This window comes from Sorghum bicolor, chromosome 10, assembly GCF_000003195.3.
Source record: "Sorghum bicolor cultivar BTx623 chromosome 10, Sorghum_bicolor_NCBIv3, whole genome shotgun sequence".
Taxonomy (NCBI): domain Eukaryota; kingdom Viridiplantae; phylum Streptophyta; class Magnoliopsida; order Poales; family Poaceae; genus Sorghum; species Sorghum bicolor.
In genome coordinates, this window is record NC_012879.2 from 3514965 (window position 1) to 3533919 (window position 18955).

At 45.5% G+C, this 18955-nt stretch overlaps 2 protein-coding genes and 1 long non-coding RNA gene across 5 annotated transcripts; 2 read left to right on the forward strand and 1 right to left on the reverse strand.

Annotated features, from left to right (window-relative positions):
* LOC110430808 lies at positions 6648–9586 on the reverse strand. 3 transcript variants are annotated; one of them, XR_002448194.1, is made up of 4 exons: positions 9163–9561; positions 8843–8961; positions 8083–8245; positions 6648–6838 (listed from the first exon to the last, which is right to left on the reverse strand). It is a non-coding gene; the product is annotated as an uncharacterized LOC110430808 (long non-coding RNA). The 3 variants fall into 3 exon arrangements; XR_002448195.1 differs by lacking the exon at positions 6648–6838 and adding an exon at positions 7126–7461 and having other exon boundaries at positions 9163–9586; XR_002448193.1 differs by lacking the exon at positions 6648–6838 and having other exon boundaries at positions 7126–8245.
* On the forward strand, positions 14677–15588 carry LOC8071345 (succinate dehydrogenase assembly factor 4, mitochondrial). The gene has a single exon (XM_002436465.2). The coding sequence runs from the start codon at positions 14754–14756 to the stop codon at positions 15105–15107; it is 354 nt and encodes a 117-aa protein (XP_002436510.1). The 5' UTR covers positions 14677–14753; the 3' UTR covers positions 15108–15588.
* LOC8071346 (succinate dehydrogenase assembly factor 4, mitochondrial) lies at positions 17662–18627 on the forward strand. The gene has a single exon (XM_002436466.2). It carries the CDS (start codon positions 17772–17774, stop codon positions 18123–18125), a length of 354 nt encoding a protein of 117 aa, XP_002436511.1. The 5' UTR covers positions 17662–17771; the 3' UTR covers positions 18126–18627.

The window sequence follows — 18955 nt, forward strand, 5'->3', positions numbered from 1 at the left end:
TGAGTAGAGAAGTGATTGACCGGGTTTAGGATAGATAGCCGACTATCAAGAGGGGAAATCACGGTCATCTCTCGAATCAAGTGCTACTAGGTCCATATCTTGAGCATATGCATTAGGATCTAGTAAAGTGCTAACTTAACTCCTTTGGTGAAAATGTTTGTGAAAAGCTAACACACTTGCACTTTGGTGGTGGACACTTGTTGGTGTTAGCACATTTACAAAGGAGGTGGAGTTCCTAGGGTTGTCGGCGCTTTTGAGAAAAATAAGTGTATATTTTCTATTGCGCCGGTGGAAAATTTTGGAGAAATCGCGGGAGTGTTTTCTTAGTGAAAAACACTCACCGGACGCTTAGTGGGAAGGCACCAGACGCTGGCCTCAGAGTCCGGTGCGCTTGACCCTGCTAGAGTTGAGCACCGGACGCACCCTGAGAGCGTCCGGTGGTTAGCGTCCGGTGTGAGGGGTTCTTGCAACCCTCTCTGCGCACGAGTCCGGTGAGCACCGGACCGTCCGGTGCCCAGCGTCCGGTGAGGTCGCGAGTTTGACACCCTCTCTGCGTACAAGTCCGGTGAGCACCGGACCGTCCGGTGTGGACTTGCAGAGCGTCCGGTGTGTTGCAGGTAGCCGTTAGAAACTGACACGCGAAATCGAGGAAGGACACGTGGCCAACCCCAGTGCACCGGACGCAGGGAGTCGAGCGTCCGGTGCTCACTTAGTAGCGTCCGGTGCCCCCGTTTTCAGCCCAGTGAAAACAGCCAACGGCTAGTTTCTTTGAGGGGCTTATAAATAGAAGGTGGCCGGCTTTGGGAGGTTAACTCTTGCACTTTTGAACACTTGAGGCATACCTTGAGCTAGAGAAATCTCCCTCCACTCATCTCCATGCTTGATTGCTAATCCTAGTGAGATTGAGTGAGATTCAAGTGCATTGCTTTGAGAGTTGCATTTAGTGGCACTTGATTCTTGAGTTTGCTGCGGATTTCTTGTTACTCTTGGGTGTTTCCCGACGCCCTAGACGGCTTGGAGTAGCGGTGGTGTTGAGCTCGTGATTGGAGATTGTTTCGAGCCTCACCAAGTGATTTGTGAGGGGTTCTTGAGCCTTCCCCGCGGGAGATCGCAATTGGCTTCTCTAGTGGATTGCTCGTGGTTTGGAGGATCCCCATCTTGTGAGTGGATGTGCGGCACCCGCTGAGGGTTTGGCTTTGGATTGCCAATTAGCTCGTGATCCATCAAGTGGGTGTATCGCCACAACGAGGAGTAGCTTGCCGGGAAGCAAGTGAACCTCGGTAAAAAATCTTGTGTCATCTCTTGCCGAGGATTCTCTTGTGATTGTGAGTGATTGGTTGGATATATCTCTACTCTACAACGCTGGTATAACAATCACTCTCCACTCCTTTACTTACTTGTATACCTAGCTAGTTGTTTAGCTTTGAACTAGTTTGTATAGGTGGCTTGCATAGCTTAGTTGAGCTAGTGCTAGAATTGCTTCGCCATTTGTGTTACTAACTCACTTGCTTAGTAAAGTTTGTAGAATTTTTAAATAGGCTATTCACCCCCCTCTAGCCATTTGGACCTTTCAGGCGGCCTCCGAGAGTGTCCACGTATGCTTCATTTAGGTGGTGCGTTAGATAGAAATTTCATGACTCAGATGAAGTACTGTCTCACAACCAGTATCTTTCCATATATTCAACCACTGTCGTAGGTAGCTGAAGTAAGTGGATGCATTCAATGAAGTGGCTAAAAAATTAAATAAGCATGCATGCATGCAAGGACAATATAAAAATTGCACGTGTCCTTTATATAAAAAAAAATTACTACGATGAGAGAAATTGACATCACATATTCACATATACCTTTTCCCTTTACATTCATGAATTTATTATCAATAGATATTACATAGTAAATTTCAATGCATGCATGAGCGCTAGTGTTTTCTTAAGCTATACAGAAATTCACTCAGTAAATTTGATTATTTGAAAGTAGTTGCCACGACTAGGGTCTTTACCTGCGCAGGGTTGGTCGACAGTAGGTGGCCACATTTAAGCCTCTCCTTCATAATTTTTTTTGCTTTCAGCTACTATAGCATTTTTGTTTGTATTTAATAATTATTGTCTAACCATAGACAAGGTTCAAAATATTCATCTCACAAATTATAGGTAAACCATGCAATTAGTTATTTTTTATCTATATTTAATACTTTATACATACTTCTACAGATTCAGGGGCTATTTGGTTGTTAGCCATAGTTTACCACAACTAACTTTAGGCAAGTGTGGCAAGCCACAAAAAGTGTGGCTAGCAAATTGGTTGCCACACTTTGCTATGTTTAAAGTAAGCTTGCCACACTTTTTAACTCTATGACATGTGGAGCCCAAAAGAATCATGCCTAAACTTAGTTGTCAACCAAAAACTTGCCAACTTGGTCAAACTTGCCTAAGGTAAAGTGTGGCAAACTGTGGCTACCAACCAAACAGCCCCTCAATATAACGAAAAATCTTAAAAAAAATTGGGAACTAAACAAGGCCTAAGATAAAACGAGTCGAGCATGTCTGCAAACTAATCCATCCCCTCCTTACTATCATCAGACAAGACCTTGTAAGTTAGGCACCGACCATGCATCAACAGGTGACTGGGGTTGTGTGCACGTTGCTCCCAAGGTAATTGGTGGTTAGGGTTGGTCACAATTAATATGAATAGTATATTTGCATCTGCACCCTTGCATGCAGAGGCGCCCAGTCCTTCAACTCTTGCCTATATAATGGCTTCATCACACCCCTCCTAGTCCACTGCATGTGTCCTCTTCTTGTAGTTTATATCTGAGAAATCAGTAGTTGTGGTCTCATTGTAGTTCATCCGTGCAGTAGTAGTTTGTGTATACCTAGGCTATGTGTAAGGTCACATATGTACATGTACCCAACCCTGTTTCTGTACATCCCACACATCCGATTCAAGTTGTGGATCAACATGTTTTAGTATGCCCATCAAGCAGCGCTAGCCTATGCATGTTGTCTCCATGTTCTGCTTCTTTGGTGAGCGCCTCCCTAGCCAGCGCTTCATGCATCATCCCTGAGCACCTTCGCGTCCGCCTCACCATAGCCAACATCAAGACGATCATTGAGAACTACCGCTGAAGGTCTGCTGCCTTCCTTGCACCGCTCGTGTGCCCTAAACTACCAGCAGCATTATCAACACCCTCTCTGGTGGCGACTGTGTAACGGTTACTGATGGTGCTGCTGCCACCACCACCAGCACTAGGCAACCACCATAACTGATAACCATCACGGGAACACCGAGAAGAATGTGGATAGACTTAATGGCTGCTACTGAGTGTCCGATCTCCTACAACCCAAATAATTTGTGTTGAACATGGGATCAGAGCCCTCCTCTATTTTGCACTGAACAGGCAGAGAATCCCATGAAACAGGCACTGAAATCTGTTCCACCTCCAACTTTCAGAAGGTGAAAGGATCAGACCTCATATCAATTTATTTAATTTCAGTGGGCCGTAATTTCGGCCATGACCAACACTAACGTTTGAAACCCTGGCATATTGAATAAGCAACTATATAATAACAACAATTAGCGCGTGCCTATAAATCTGAGAGATGCAAACAAATGGTTTGGCTAGCGTTCTTGTATTTGGGGAAAAGAACTAGAAACTTACATGAGCACTAGCGAGAGGTGGCGAGGGTGATGAGCGTGGGCTTGGCCTTAGCCTCCGTGCGTCACGCCGCCGCCAACCCTATCCTCAGTGCCTAGCCACAGCAGCCGGTTCTCACCTTCGTGCGGAACCACCACGCCAGTCATGGCGACCTCACCTTCGGGGTAGGGGAGGTAGGGCGCCAGCAACGCCGCCGCGCAGGGGTGCTGTCGTGCCGCTGCAGACCGTGCGCCGGACGGACTGCCGGTGGGGTTGTGGGCGCGCGGCCAAGGCCGAGGCCTGGGCGATGCCGGTGCAGGTCGAGGCCAGATGGAGGACCATCGGAACCGAGTGCGGCTAGGGTTCCCGGTGGACGAGCAGCGGCGCTTCGGTGTAAGTAAAGCAGTGTCAGAGAAGGGAGGTCGACGATGGGACTACCAACAATGGGAAATTGGGGATACGGTGTTTTTTTTGTTTGATTGAGAAGGAAGCGGTGGGATTATGTGATATACGCTAACGCGCTGGGCCTTCGCGAGTTGCTGGTGGGCCGGATGGGTATAAGGCGCGTCCGTTTGTGGGCTACTTTGATCAGTATGATGCTGCCAGCCCAGCAGTGTACAATCTTACGCCTAGAGTTGTTCAAAAAAAAGTCTTACATCTACAGTCTTTTCAAGGAAAAAAACTTAGCTCTAGAATACCAAATATGTGTATACGTGCTAAATTTGTCCCTTTAGATATGCTCGAGAGACCCAATCGTAACTGTACGTGTGTTAGTTGCTTGAGCCTAACGACTCATCCATTGAACATTTCTTTACACTAATGTGGCTTTGATTTGCTGGCTTAGAATAAGCATCATCTAATGACAACCAACCTTTGTGTTCTTCACAACACTGTAATAAAAAAGACCTGTTACCTTTCCTTCACATATTCTCCCAACATTTAATATACAAAATAGAATCAACCTTTCGTAACAACGCAACGAGAAAACATATTAGACATATGATCTTCCCTTGCCATATTTTCTGAGATTTCCTATACCAAGCACATCACCTGCAGCGAAGCGCGGGCAACAGTGGCTAGCATATATTAAAACAAACGTAATACAAGGAGGTTCCCAAAGGGAAACCTTGATACAACGAGGTCCTGTGACCAGAAAGGAACACAACAGCGTCGACTAAGGCGTCGAGACAAACTAGCGTGCCAGCGAGGAGAATACACAGAGGCATCCAGGACGCTTGCACCCAGATGGAATGACCGTGCACAGCGACGGTTCAAGGGGAGTCGGATAAGCCATCGAAGAAGACATATTCCGGCAACCGAAAGATGATGTTGAAGACGTTGCCAGAGGTAGGAGAAGCTTGAACCGATATCACAGATGAAGGCAGCATCGTCGAACGAACGCCGAAGAAGTAGCTGTCTAAAAGAAACAAAGGAAACAAGGACCACAGACACTTTGCAGGCACTAAAAGGAAGGGGACAAGAGAGCCTGGCGTCTCTATCCGAATGGAGACCTGTAGCCATGCAAGAGTGGAACCAAAGTAATAAATAAAGAAAAAGAATAAAATAAACTAGGAAGGATAAGAGATGGAGAAGCACAGATAAAGATGCGGGCGGGGTTCCCATCTCACAGGTAGTGGGCCCCACTACGACGAACGCGGGCCCCGCAGCGAGCTGAGGACGGCGGACGAGATCTGGATGACGAGATGGAGACCACCGTCTTGGAATGGAGCTTGCAGGCGTCGATGGTGGAGACAGGGAGACCGATGGCGGCGACGGGGTGGCGGGCGCTGAGGAAGACGTCGGGATCCACTTGGCGCACCGGCGGCATCGGGAGCCGGAGCCAGCTGCCCCCGCTCTGCACAGGTTGAAGAGCAGGCAATGCAGGGAGGCGAGATCTGGGGCCCCGGCCTTGACCCTCCGCGCGAGTTCCCGCAGCGCTCCCAGATCTCGCCCATGGAGGAAGCCCTCCCTCTCGACCATCGAGATGGAGGACGGCACGGGCGGGGACGCGGCGGTGGTTGGCGGCGCTTCCGTCGGAGGCGGCGAAGATAGAGTCGTCCGGCTTCTTCTTCTCTTTCTCCAAAGCTTATACTATATAGAACTTATTTGGCTAAAGGATCTTACAAGGGGAAGAAGAGGGGAAAGGAGATGAAAGGAGGGGTCGGCTCACCTGTCCTGCCGCCGGCGAAGACGCCGAGGAGGACAGGGGCCGGTGGCGGGGGGAAAGAAGGGGGCTGCTGGGAGGGGAGAGGAGAAACCGCACTTGGCGTCTATCCGCAGAACGTGACTCTTCCCCTGGTGAGGATATGAATTCTCCGCCGCCAACTCAGATGCATTCACCCAGCCGATGCCATCGCACGATGACAACGTACGTACCTCTTCACGAGCAGCAGACAACAACGGATATACTCTATGCATACGTCTAAAGATTTGATGTAATATGAAATTTGAAAAATTTTGTAAAATTTTTAAGAACTAAACAAGACCTATATGTGAGAGAGATTCGTCGCGACAGAGAATTCACCACCTTCAATAATTATGCACTCGTCTAGTTATTGCCTTAGCATCTCCAAAAATTTGTCAAAAATTTGTCATTTCAATTTGGTATCTACAAAATTTTGGCAAAAAAAAAAGTCCAACTATTTGACATGAAGCTTGGCATTTATCCCAACTTGCCAAATCTCGTACCAAGCACGTAAAAGTACGCGCGCTTATCCAACTTGCCAATTCTAGGCCTTGTTCAGTTTTCAAAATTTTGGTTTTTTGGGTACTGTAGCATTTTCGTTTTTATTTGACAAATACTATCTAATCATTGACTAACTAAGCTCAGAAGATTCATCTCGTGATTTAAATGCAAACTGTATAAATATTTTTATTTTTATCTATATTTAATATTCCATGCATATGACGTAAGATACGATGTGATAGGAATTTTGAATTTTTTAAAAAACTAGGTAAATGCCCGTGCGTTGCAACGGGAACATTGAGTACCACAATAAGATATGTACAACTATTCACATCATAACAAGTTTGTATTTCAGAATACATGTTTTACAATATATTGTACAATTAAGAATCTAATTAATCTCTCAATTTTTCGACCAAAGAACGTACTTTGTATGGACACCAAGCTACAGTTGGTCACAAATTAAAGATGATCTAGAAGATTTTCATGTCCAAGATGTAGCGTCTGACTTCTTGCAACTGAAATATGCAAATGGTTCAAGTTGTAGTTAGAAGTATCATGCATATAAATTGTTTGTTAATTTTTAAAGTTAAAGTAGGTTCAAGTTGTAGTTAGAAGTATTATGCATATAAATTGTTTGTTAACTTTTAAAGTTAAAGTACTATTGATATCCTAAAAATATATATATCGACAAGGTTGATATATTATTCCCTACGTTCCAAAATAACTATTATTCTAGATTTCTAAAAAACGACTTTGACTAAATATATATAAAAAAATATCAATACTTATGATACAGAATTAGTATCATCAGAGAGATCCTTGAATCTAGTTTTTTAATAAATTTATTTAGAGATACAAATATTCCAAGTTATTTCAGGTTTGCACCACATAAAAAGGTAGAACTATAAAGTCAACTTGATACTGTTGCATCTCAATCTCATAATTGGCTAGAAAATCACAGAAAACTTTCGGATGCCTAGATGAACGATCTCCTTGATGGCGGCGTCGAGCATGTCACGTTGGGCCTTGAGGCGCGGGCACCCAGTGTGCATTTGGTACAGGCAGCGGTGTAGTGCGAGCATAAGGCGAGGACGATGGGCATGGGCACGAACCTCGACATTCCTTCTAGCTCGGTGATCTGCTGGCCGTGGATTGGGGTAGGGCAAGGACAATAGAGCTCACGAAAATTCAGATCTCTAAAAAAGCTATTAACTGCTTAAGCAATCCATGAATTAGCAGGATACTACTATATAGGCTTATCATGCATGCTAATGTCTACTTATCCTGAATTAGCAGAAGGCTTAACATAAAGAGAAAGTAGTTGTCTGCTACGGGAACATCATAATTTCTCAAGCACTCTGATATTTTCTCAAACACATGTTATTAAACCATCCACATGATTTAAAAGAAAAAAAAGGTCTAGAAAGTGCTTGTTCTTAGATTTATCTAGCATCATAGAGCGAAATTTCAGTTGTACCAGTGACCAGAGTTCAGTATGTTCTTTTCTTTTTCACCATATTTATAAATGACATAGCTGGTCCATTGGCTATGAAACTTTATGTAGAACCGCACGATAATTCTTCAGTACCTAGACATTTCTAACTATTTGGTGTTTAACTTGGGACAGTTAATCTAAATTAAGACAACTCCAGTTTGACGGTTGAAGCTACAATGATAGTTTCAGAAGCTCATGTTACCATGAAAGATAGAAACTATGCATCCAGTTGACGACACTATGCAATTTGCAACTGAAAAATACCTCTATTTTCGCATTAAGCAATATCTGAACACTCTTTTTTCCTTCTTTGTGGCTTGCCATATCACATCTACCATTGGCGTTCTGTGTTGACCTGATGCTCTGATAGAGCCCCTTCCATGCCTCAACTGCCAATGTATGATCATTCGCGCCAATCTTGACGCATCTGCTCACAAGCCAGACAAAGAACATGAACATTGGTATATAAGCCTAACCATAGTAGGTGATTAGTTAGCTGTGTGTCCTGCATGATTTAATATGCTAAATATAGATCAATTTACTAACTATATATTTTGACTAATTAGCTGACATAAATAGCAATGTATTATGAAGAATTGGGAAATTCTTAGTCAATGCACAAAGTGAAAACTCACAATACAACAGCTATAAATAGTAGTGAAGTTCAGTTCAGTACAAGAGTCGCATGCATATTTTGACAAGGTGTGGTTCCTTTGTTTATTAAATAGAAAGATAAGAAAATTTTAACTTATTACCTAGTGCACACTTGCTGCTAGCCTATCTATAGTAAGTAAATCATGCTTACATTTATACTAAACCAAAAATCTAAACTCTGAGTTTGGGATCAAATTGACCAAACTTTAGGACCTTTTATCTCCTAAACCGTTGAGAGTTAGACCTGAAAACTTTAACCAAAATGATAGAGCTATAAACCATATACGATTGTTGTTAAAGTCGATTAAGTTGTTTACACATTAAACTCAGATGAAGGAATCAATGAACAGGATTGGTCGAGGCTTTAAACCTGAGCCCAGTACTGAATCAGCGGCAACAGCTTCACAAACACGCACGTTGTCGAAGTCCACAGCTAGGCGAACGTCTGATCTCCACCTCCAGTGTCACCAGGTAGATGGTTGCCAAGCTCTAGCACGCAACATGCACAACAAAGAACATAGATTATTCACGACCACGGCTGGAGGGGAAGACGCGGCGAACGGCACCCACAGCACCGCGCGTGGTTGGGTCGACAGGGCAAGTCCTGCGGCGGTAGGGGCGTGGGGCAGAGCTACGGATGGTGGCAGCCATGGAACAAATCGAGGGGCAGGGGATAGATCTACAGCTCACCTCCTAGCCACCATCACGACCACTATTGTGGGCACTGCGCCTCCTCGCCGGATTTATGGAGGGCGAGTGCCTGGCTGCTTTCTCTTTGGCCGAGGCACCTCCTCACTGGATCTGATGAAGGGGCGCACCTCCATGGCGGTAGTTTCTTGGCAGCGAAATTAAACGGGCAGCTAGAGCAGGGCAGGTTGGGCGTGGCCGAATCCGTGTGCAAGGGTGGGGCTGAGCTATTGCGTCGGGGGCGGCCATGGGCATGGGTGGAGTAGGCAGATCGCAGACATGGGTGGTTGTTTTCTCGATTTTTTTTCTGTAGAGGATGAGCGCAGGCGACGGGAGAGAGAACGAGATAAAGGTGCGTGTGGACAAGGGGAAACCGTCGGAGGCGAAGGAGCGGGGCCGGGGGATTACCGCAGGGGGGGCGATAACCACCGAAGACGATGACCTTCGGGTCTTTTTAGTTGTAGAGATTAAACAAGGCCCTACTTTGCTGGCGCTGCATAGTTTTTCTCCTTCCCGTGCGTTGTGTGCTTGCTGCTGCTAGTATCTGCCACCGCTCTGCGCCTCTGCCCCAGGAGCTGAACGGATGGGAGGGCTATGGGGCCCATGCTACATGGTACTAACAATTCTTGTCTGCTAGCTGCCTGCTGCTGAGTACTTGTAAACAATCAATGAAATACAAATCAGAATAAAATATAAGTTCATGTATAGCTAATACAAATGTGTAAACTCGTCCATCACAATAAAATGTCTTATACGTTTTTTTTTCAATTTGCCAAGTCTAAAATAGCAAATTTTTGAAGATGGACTCTTTTTTTACTTCCCATATTGTTTTAAGAGTTGCCAAATTATAAGATTTGCCAAATAAAATATAACAAACTCTTGGAGATGCCTATCACGCACGCGAGCCTAGCCCAGCACGATGAGCACGACCTTTTAAACAAGCCGAGTCGGGCCAAGGCCCACCAAATACTAGGAAAGTAGTAGGACAAATTTGTATACATAATTATCTTAAAATCTCTTCTAACATTCCTTGATGCGAAGATCATCTATTCGTTTTTTCTTCTTTCTTTTATAATTGTCAAAAGGATTTTTTTATGACATGGTACTATTAAAAAATAGAGAAACAATTAGTAACTACAACGGGCCACTAACGAGCCTTCCTTCTTTTATCAGGCTGTGCCATACCAGCCCACGGGACTAGGGTGTGGCCCAGGCATGGCTTGCTCCTCTGGGTCGTGCCAGCCCGGAACCGCTAGTTATCGGGCTAAGCCGTGCTTGGGCCCGGCCAAAATATAGGACCTCATGCTGGGCTCACGGGGCCGGACTGCATGCCCATATATACCTGGTCTTGTCGTCGTCGCAACGGCCACAAGATCGAGTTGTCCGTGTGCCCTAGCGTTTTCCTTTGCTTCACAGGCCTGTCGGGCCAGTTCTACCAATGGCCCGCCGTAGTTTTTGGTTTTCGTCCCAAAACGTTTTCGGGCCCAATTAATCATATATACAGGATAGTGGGTGTAGACTAACTAGGGTTAAAAAATTCGTCTTGTAAATTATAGACAAAATATATAATAGTTTTTTAATCTATATATATTTAATGCTTTATGCATACATCTAAAGATTTGATGTGATAAAAAATTTTATAAACTTTTGAAATTTTAGGTATATCTAAACAAGACCTTAGCATAGAGTAGCTCTAGAAGGTATGATGGTATAATAGCACAAAAAAATACAAACAAAAAACTATGCGGGCCTAGGATAAAAAAGCTGTCGTTCTCTTAAATGAGTATTTATACATAGAGGATTTAATTATAATACAAACTGATATTAAATGAGTATATAAATATACTTAAACTAATAAATAAATATCCATATAGGGTCCAACTATGTTTGCTACTACTATATAAACTTGATAATTACAAAAAAATATAAATGGTGAACTTATAATTTGGGTCATCGTGTGGCTCTGTTCGCTTGTTTATTGATTATATTTTTATGTTAAATTTATAGAGATATAGATATATATGATATTGTTTCCAATATATCCAGTCAAACTTAAAAGTTTGACTTCTAAAAATGAGATGAGTGTGTATATGTATACTAAATAAATGATTTTTTTACTTATATATACTAGCATATAATAATTAGTAGGCATGCATCAAAGCTGTTGTATACTATCAAAGCTAGCTATTGCCTATAGCTACTGTAGCAGCTCTAAGCAAGGTCTTGTGTAGATCCAAAAAGTTTTTAGATTTTAACACGGTAGCACATTCGTTTTTATTGGACAAAAATTGTCCAATTATGGAGTAACTAAGCTTAAAAGATTCGTCTCATGATTTACAGGCAAAGTGTGCAATTAATTTTTGTTTTTATTTATATTTAATGCTCCGTACATATGCGGTAAGATTCGATGTAGCAGGGAATCTTGAAAAGTTTTTAATTTTTGGGGTGAACTAAACAAAGCCCAAGTAGTCCTATCACGCATTAACTAGTAGCTTTCCTACTTCTACTTGCACATAGCCTAGGCTTTGTTTAGTTCCTGAAATATTTTACAAAATGGTCAAATTTCCTGTTACATCGAATCTTATGGCATATGCATGGAGCATTAAAATACATATAAAAAATAACTAATTACACAATTTGTATGTAATTTGTAAGATGAGTCTAGTCAATAACTGGACAATCATTACTAAATACAAACAAAAAACTTTTCATCCCCTGAGCCTAATTAGTCGTTGTCTATTCTCCAATATTCAAACCCTAAGCTGAGAAGTCAGGAGCACTCACCAGTCCAAAGGCCACCAGAGGGAAGGGAGCAGGGCGGTGCACGACGAACAGGACCTGGAGTCCTAGACGGCCACTCGTCGGCAAGGCCAGCTGGATGCCAGCGTTGGCAGACCTGCACCAGTGCCCAGGTCCATGGACGCGAAGGTGGTGCGGGCGCCCGGCGCCCGGCGTGCGGGAATCCGGCGCAGTGGTGCCGGTCAGCCGGTTGGGGCGGGGGCAGGTCCTCTGCCTCGCGGCTTGCTCGGTCACGCTCACGCAGACGGGTCAAGTCACTCGAACCCTGGCCGTTGGGCGCAGGCGTGGGAAGTGACGGAGAGGGATGGCGCGTATGGTGAGAGATGGGCAGGCTGACGACCATACAAGCAATTTTGTACGTTAGATTTGAGTGAGTAAGGAGAGAGAATATTAAAAAGTAATCTGGATGGTTGATTTTTATAGAGTCATTTTGTTGGGTTCAATTTTTTGGGTGGATGGAAGGAGAACTTCTCAGTGGGGGGACATTTTTTTGTATGGATGTAGAAAAGAAAATATTGGTACATCAGTAGGATAGATAGATGTGTGTCATGGCCAGGTTCACCTCATTTAGCAAGAATTGTATGACTCGTTGATAGGAATAGTTCTTGTGATCTGAATATAACACTTCATCCATCTCAAAATATTTATTATTCTTTGGTTTAGGATATATTAGTGCCTAATAAAAACTACTCATGTATTCCTATTTATGAAAGCTGATCCAAACTATCGAAATAAGGCACTCACTAAAAGAAAATCATGGAGGTATGCAGGCTTTAATCTCACTCGGATATAAGTCTAAAACTTTAAGTTTTTTTAAACAACTAAAACTTCAAGTTTTATTGGACTCGCTGGAGTATCATACTCTAACATGACGAGTATCCACCCAATCGATCTTTACATGCATATATAAAATCAAATAAGACAATGCATTTGCTCGTAGGCATAAATGAAGCAAATTGATCTTCATATGCATCAAATGGAGAACATAGCTAGTATATACCTGGTCCGAGTCACTGTGTGGTCGCTGCATAGCTGCTCTGCTCCGCTGTGTCACTTGACCTGTGTTCATCTACTTGAGTCTGCGTTGAACCAGAAAGGAGACATCAGTACTAAAATAGGACTGGGATGCTAAAGCAGAACGCAACATACAGAACTGGCAGTAGCTCATCCCCGTCGTCGAGTAGAGCGAGGGTACTGGGGTTTGCGCCAAGATTGCCGGAGCTGCGCTGTACACGTATCCATCCTTAAGAACCGTGGCGAATAGATAAGGACAAACACCTAGGGTTTTGTCGACCACAGACTGGTGTGAGGAAGCTGCGTCATGGGACACCCTACCACCGTGCACCGTTGCGTGTGGTAGGATCCACGTGCCCCACAATCGCCAGTGGCTGGATCCACTCAGTGGTAGCCAGATTCGTGTCCCCACCGTTGCTCGTGACTGCATCTGCACTGTCATCGCCTTCGGTGGTCGGATCTATCGCTGGTGGATGGTTGGAGGTTGGATCTAGTGGTTGACGTACGGGGAAAGGGAGGGAACGTCATGCTTGGAGGAGAGGGAGGGGTCCTTGTGTCATGTTGGGAGGAGAGGTGCGGCCGCCGTGATCCGCCGCCCTAGATCCACTGGGGGGTGCTGGCACTATAGATCTGTTGTGGACGGTCGCCTTGTGCGCGACGGCTACCGGTGCGAGCAGCCCCACACGCCATCGTCGTCGTGTGAGCCTCCCCGCACACCATGCTACATGTGGTGGCCGCCCCACGGGCCCGCCAAATGGGGCTGGCCATGCGCCACTGTGGGGGAGAGGGAGAGGTGTGGGCGCTGCCGTCCGTGGGGGAGAGGGAGAGGAGGGGGAGACGGAGGGGTGCGCGCGCTGTGGGGAACGTCGCTGTTGTGAGGGAGGAAGGAAAGGGGGTAGACTCGGTTATGAGAATGAACTGAGAAAAACCCTAGAGTTCGGTTTATATATGAGCCCAATATGACATTTCCTAGGCTCCTAGCTAGGCCACTATTTTTGGAGACGAGCCTTATAGTATGTCCACCTCCAAAAATAGATTAGTAGAGGCACGGTTAATATCAATTAACTGAGACGTATGTTAGACAGTTGTGTTAGGACAACTGCCTCAGTTAATCAATATTAACCGAGGTGACTGTGTTAGGTTGTTCGCCTGAGTTAATGCTTAACCGAGGCGGTTAATGAGCCGGCCCGACGATGAATAACTGAGGCGGCAACTGGCCCAGCCACCTCCGAGACCATTTTCCAAACAGCTTGTAAAAGTTTTTATGTAGCAACGCATGCTCTGCGTTGTTGCAAAGATCCGATCATTTGCTCCTCCAACAATGAGAGATTAGAGACAAATGAGCTCACAAAAGGCGAACGTTGATAATGGGCTCGTGAAAATTTTTTCATGCATTGCCTTCTTTTCTTTCAATCTTTTTCCGATTCGAATTTCATTGCCTTCTTGTGTGCATACCAGCTTGTCCATAGCGTGACTAGCACGCAAATGTGCCCATCGCATGCTTCAGTGAACCTATTATTAATAAGAAAATCCAACCTCTTGCATCAGGGTCATGAACACAGAGAACATGTTCAAGCTCTGGCGATTGACAACGAGAAAACAGAAAGAATTCTCCGCCGGACTGGACCCTGATGATCGAGGTGAGGGAGAGAGAAGTTTGGGCCCCCAAGCTAATAGGCCCCGAACTCTTGGGCCTGGGCCAGACTGTCACATTTCACATTGCGTGCTCGCACCGCGGCGGCGCAGACGACAACACACCGGCAGCGAACGAAACCAAAGCCATGGCGGCGGCCAACCACTGCCTCCGCCGCCTCGCCTCCGCTCTTTCCCACGGGCCCCAGCCTCCGGTTCCTCCCCGATCCCTCGTCCTCCGCTTCGCGCTCTCCAGCTCCGCCCCTTCCACGGGCCCGCCGATGGCGTCGACGGAGGCCGCTGGGAAGGGGGAGGGAGAGGAAGCGGCGGAAGCCAAGGTCGCTGACGTCGACACCGAAGCGGGGAAGGAGGAGGAGGACGAAGACGACGGCGGCGGCGGCGTGCACGTGAACAAGGCAACCGGCGAGATTGGAGGCCCGCGGGGGCCCGAGCCCACGAGGTACGGCGACTGGGAGCGCGGTGGCCGCTGCTCCGATTTCTAGGTGAGACCGTGAGCAGGAAACCTAGCTGTGATCATGTGTGCTGTTGGATTTGTTCTGTGCAAAAACGGTGTTAAAATTGCGTGTTATGCTTTTGTCTTCTGGCATAAACAGAGTTGACAGTACTCGATTCAGAATGTTAAGAGCATCTCCATGGTTTTTTGCTCGCATGCCTTGATTTTGCATCTCATGCAGCTAGAGTGGACAGGTGCTCTTATTAGGTTGCCTGATCTTGGTTATGACTGTAAGTTCAGCAAACGTAATAAAAACAATGGAATGCAGCGCACATCATTGTGACTTCTTGAATTTCACACTAGCAAAGTATGAAAGATCCTTCTTCCCTGGTTTAGTACAGGTCCGCAGCTCATAACTTGCCCCCATTTGGAGTTGCAAAGTGGATGCTGTCGAATTGCATCCTCTGATTTTGATTGGTGTCTTTGTTTTTTGTGGATTGATTTCACAGAGACAGAGCTCATGTTGACATGGCAGGAATTGAGCTCTGTTAAATTGTCTGCACACCATGTAACATGTAATCGATTCAGATTCAGTGAAAGACAATGAGTTCAGTGTTTGCTGTTTTACATATCTTCATCTGCCTCTTTGTTACACTATAATATGTTGGGTAATATTTCTTTTTTTCTTTAGTTGATGTGCAAATCAGCAAATCTTTCAGCAAGACTACCATATAATTCAGTATCGATGCAGAAATTATGACATGGGCAACAAGCAACATACTGGGAAGAGGATTTTCTTGTTGAAAGGATTGAGATAGAAGGCACATGTGCACACTATCCCTAGTAGCCAGTATTTAATTGCCTGAGCCGGTCTTCACTCATGGGCAAGTTGTATGTTGAACTATCTAGAGCCACGAAAAAGTTGTCGCCATCCCAGCGGATGAAAAAAAAAGATCATTATTTTGTCTATAGAGGTTCTTGATAAGCACAATCCTTAATGATGATCAAGTTTCATAGATAGTTCAATGATAAAACCAGCACTCCAGCAGAAATTGATGCTTATTTATCTCCATATAGCTCAAACCAGCAATGATGCTAGGATCAGGTAAATTGTAGTGTCTGGTGATCTTAAAACATTATGTTTTTGTCATGCTTCTCTTCTCTTAGGCCTTGTTTGAGGTAGAAACGAACAAGGCCTTATTGTTGTTCAAATTCCGTGGCAACAACTATTGCATACAAAGACAAGAGGATCGATCGAGATGAAATAGGCAAGGTCCATTGCTGTTGCATGATGCAGACTCTCTGGCCGAGCATCTCCAACAATTTGGTATTTCAACATACTATCCTACCAAATTTGCTAAAAGCATAAAAATCCTCCTCCAACAACTCTTTATCTCAACTTGCTAAATTTTTCAAGTTGCTATCCAGAGGTTTCTACTGCCGAGATTTGTCAAGTTGCTATCCCGAGCGCAACTTGTTGGAGACACATATATTCTTTTACCAAGTGAGTGGGTCCAATCTGTCATCCTCTATTTTTACCAAGTGAGAATAGCAACTTATTAGAGACACATCTTTTTTTTTTTGCTAAACAAATTAGCAACTTGCTATAACTCAAGATTTGACAAGTGAATTTTACCAAGTTGTTGGAGATGCTCTAATGCGGTTCTACAAAGAATCCAAACAGTGCCCAAGTAAGAAATGCATGTAACATTGAGCGAAGGCATTAAATCCTAGTCATCAAAATGCCTCTCTGTCGTTGGAAAGCGGCACGCTCGAACCTCGGCATCAGGAACTTGGGAGCTCTGTACTCTGATGCGCTGAATCTGATATTCGGCAAAAGAATCAACTACTACTGTATGTGAGTAAAATGGTAGCAATTTTTTTCCAACGGAATCGGAGTAGAATAGATGGCACGGGGTGAAAGCAAATGAGCGTGGTGACGAGATTGATGACCAGGAGACAACAAATTCTTATCAGCCAAGACCTAAAGATAAAGTACGGAGTACTAGCAAGAAGCAAATCTCTCCATCCAATCCGCGAACCGTTGTCCTCATGGCTGAATCACCCTCATCCTCCTCGTCATCTTCATATTGTTTTCGACTCTTCGTACAATAGAGCGCAGCGAGCTCAGAGCCATTGCCTCCTCCTCCGTGCCGCAATTTCTCACCGGTGCCGGTGCCGCCGCCTCACCTTCGCTGGGCGCCTTCGCCTCGTCCAAACTTGTAAAATAAACATTGTAGTATTTTCATTTGTATTGGATAAATATGCCTTCGCCTCGTCCAAACTTGTAAAATAAACATTGTAGTATTTTTATTTATATTTGATAAATATAATTACTTATTATTTTGTCTATATTTAATGCTCTATGCATATGTTGTAAGATTCGATATAACAGAGAATCTAAAAAGTTTTGCTAAATTTTTTGAGAACTAAAAAGGCCTTTGTTCTAGGACTCCTGATGAAGATGCGCCGCATATGTCACCGCTTCTGAACTGGGGCAGGCCTCACCCACCCATGGGCCCCCTAGCTTTTCGTAATAGGCTGAGCCCATCTCTTGGGCCTGGGCCAGACAGAGGCCTGCTCGCACCGCGGCCGCTCACCCACCTCTTGGAATCGCGCGCACGACACGACACGACGCGACGCGAGAGCCGGTGAAGAGAACGCGCCGCACCGGCAGCGAACGAAGCCACGCCACGCCACGCCAAGCCGAGCCATGGCGGCCAACCACTGCCTCCGCCGCCTCGCCTCCGCTGTCTCCCACGTGCCGCAGCCTCCTCCGGCTCCTCCAGCGTCCATCCTCCTCCGCGTCGCGCTCTCCAGCTCCGCCCCGTCCACGGGTCCGCCACCGCCGCCGACGGCGCCGCCGGAAGCCGCCGGAAAAGGGGAGGGAGAGGAAGCGGCGGAAGCCAAGGGCGCCGACGTCGACGCTGAAGCGGGGAAGGAGGAAGATGAGGACGACGGCGGCGTGCACGTGAACAAGGCCACCGGCGAGATCGGCGGCCCGCGGGGGCCCGAGCCCACGAGGTACGGCGACTGGGAGCGCGGCGGCCGCTGCTCCGATTTCTGAACCGCGCCGCCGCTAGCCGGCGAGGTGAGGCCGTGAGCGGTCACCAGGAAACCTGGACGTGGTTGCGTATCATCACACTGTTGGATTTGCCATCTGTGCAAGGGCGGCGTTAGAATTGCGTTTTGCTTTGCTTTGCTTTGCTTTGTATTCTGGGGAGGGAATAAACAGAGAGAGTTGACAGTATTTGTTTCAGAGTGTTCATCAGAGCACACCGCGATGGTTTTTTGCTTGCATGCCTTTCCTTGATTTTTCATCTCGCGCATCTAGAGTGAACAGGTGCACACATCAATTGTGAATTTCACACGAGCAGAGCAAAGGATGACAGTTCCTTCTTCCCTGGTTCCCATTTTGGAGTTACAAAACGTGGATGTTGTCAAATTGCAAGCAAGGTAGTGTCTGCTAAGCATCCTCCGGTTTTCTGTTAGTGTCTTTGTTTTTCATCAATTGTTTTCAGAGACAGAGCTCATCAATGTTGACATGGTTGGAATTGAGCTAGAGCGAATTTGGATTACTGTTTTCAGCATGTTTCAGATTGGGGCTCTATTTGTAGTGTTGTTTCAGAATGGGGAACTGAAGACTGTTGATAGTAGAGGCCGTAGAGCGATAACTAGTTCTTTTTTTTTTGGTCTCGATCATTCATCAGTTGGGGTATTTAGCTGCGTATCTGCAATGACGAATCTGACAGCCGGCAACGGGAAGACGTTTGATGTTTTGCTTCTATACATACTTCGACCTGAAGCGTTTGTCCTTGCTCGTAACCTGAAGAGTTTGTATGGTATAAGCTACTATTCTGTATGCCAACTTGCACTTGAGCTCTTCCATATGTGTCA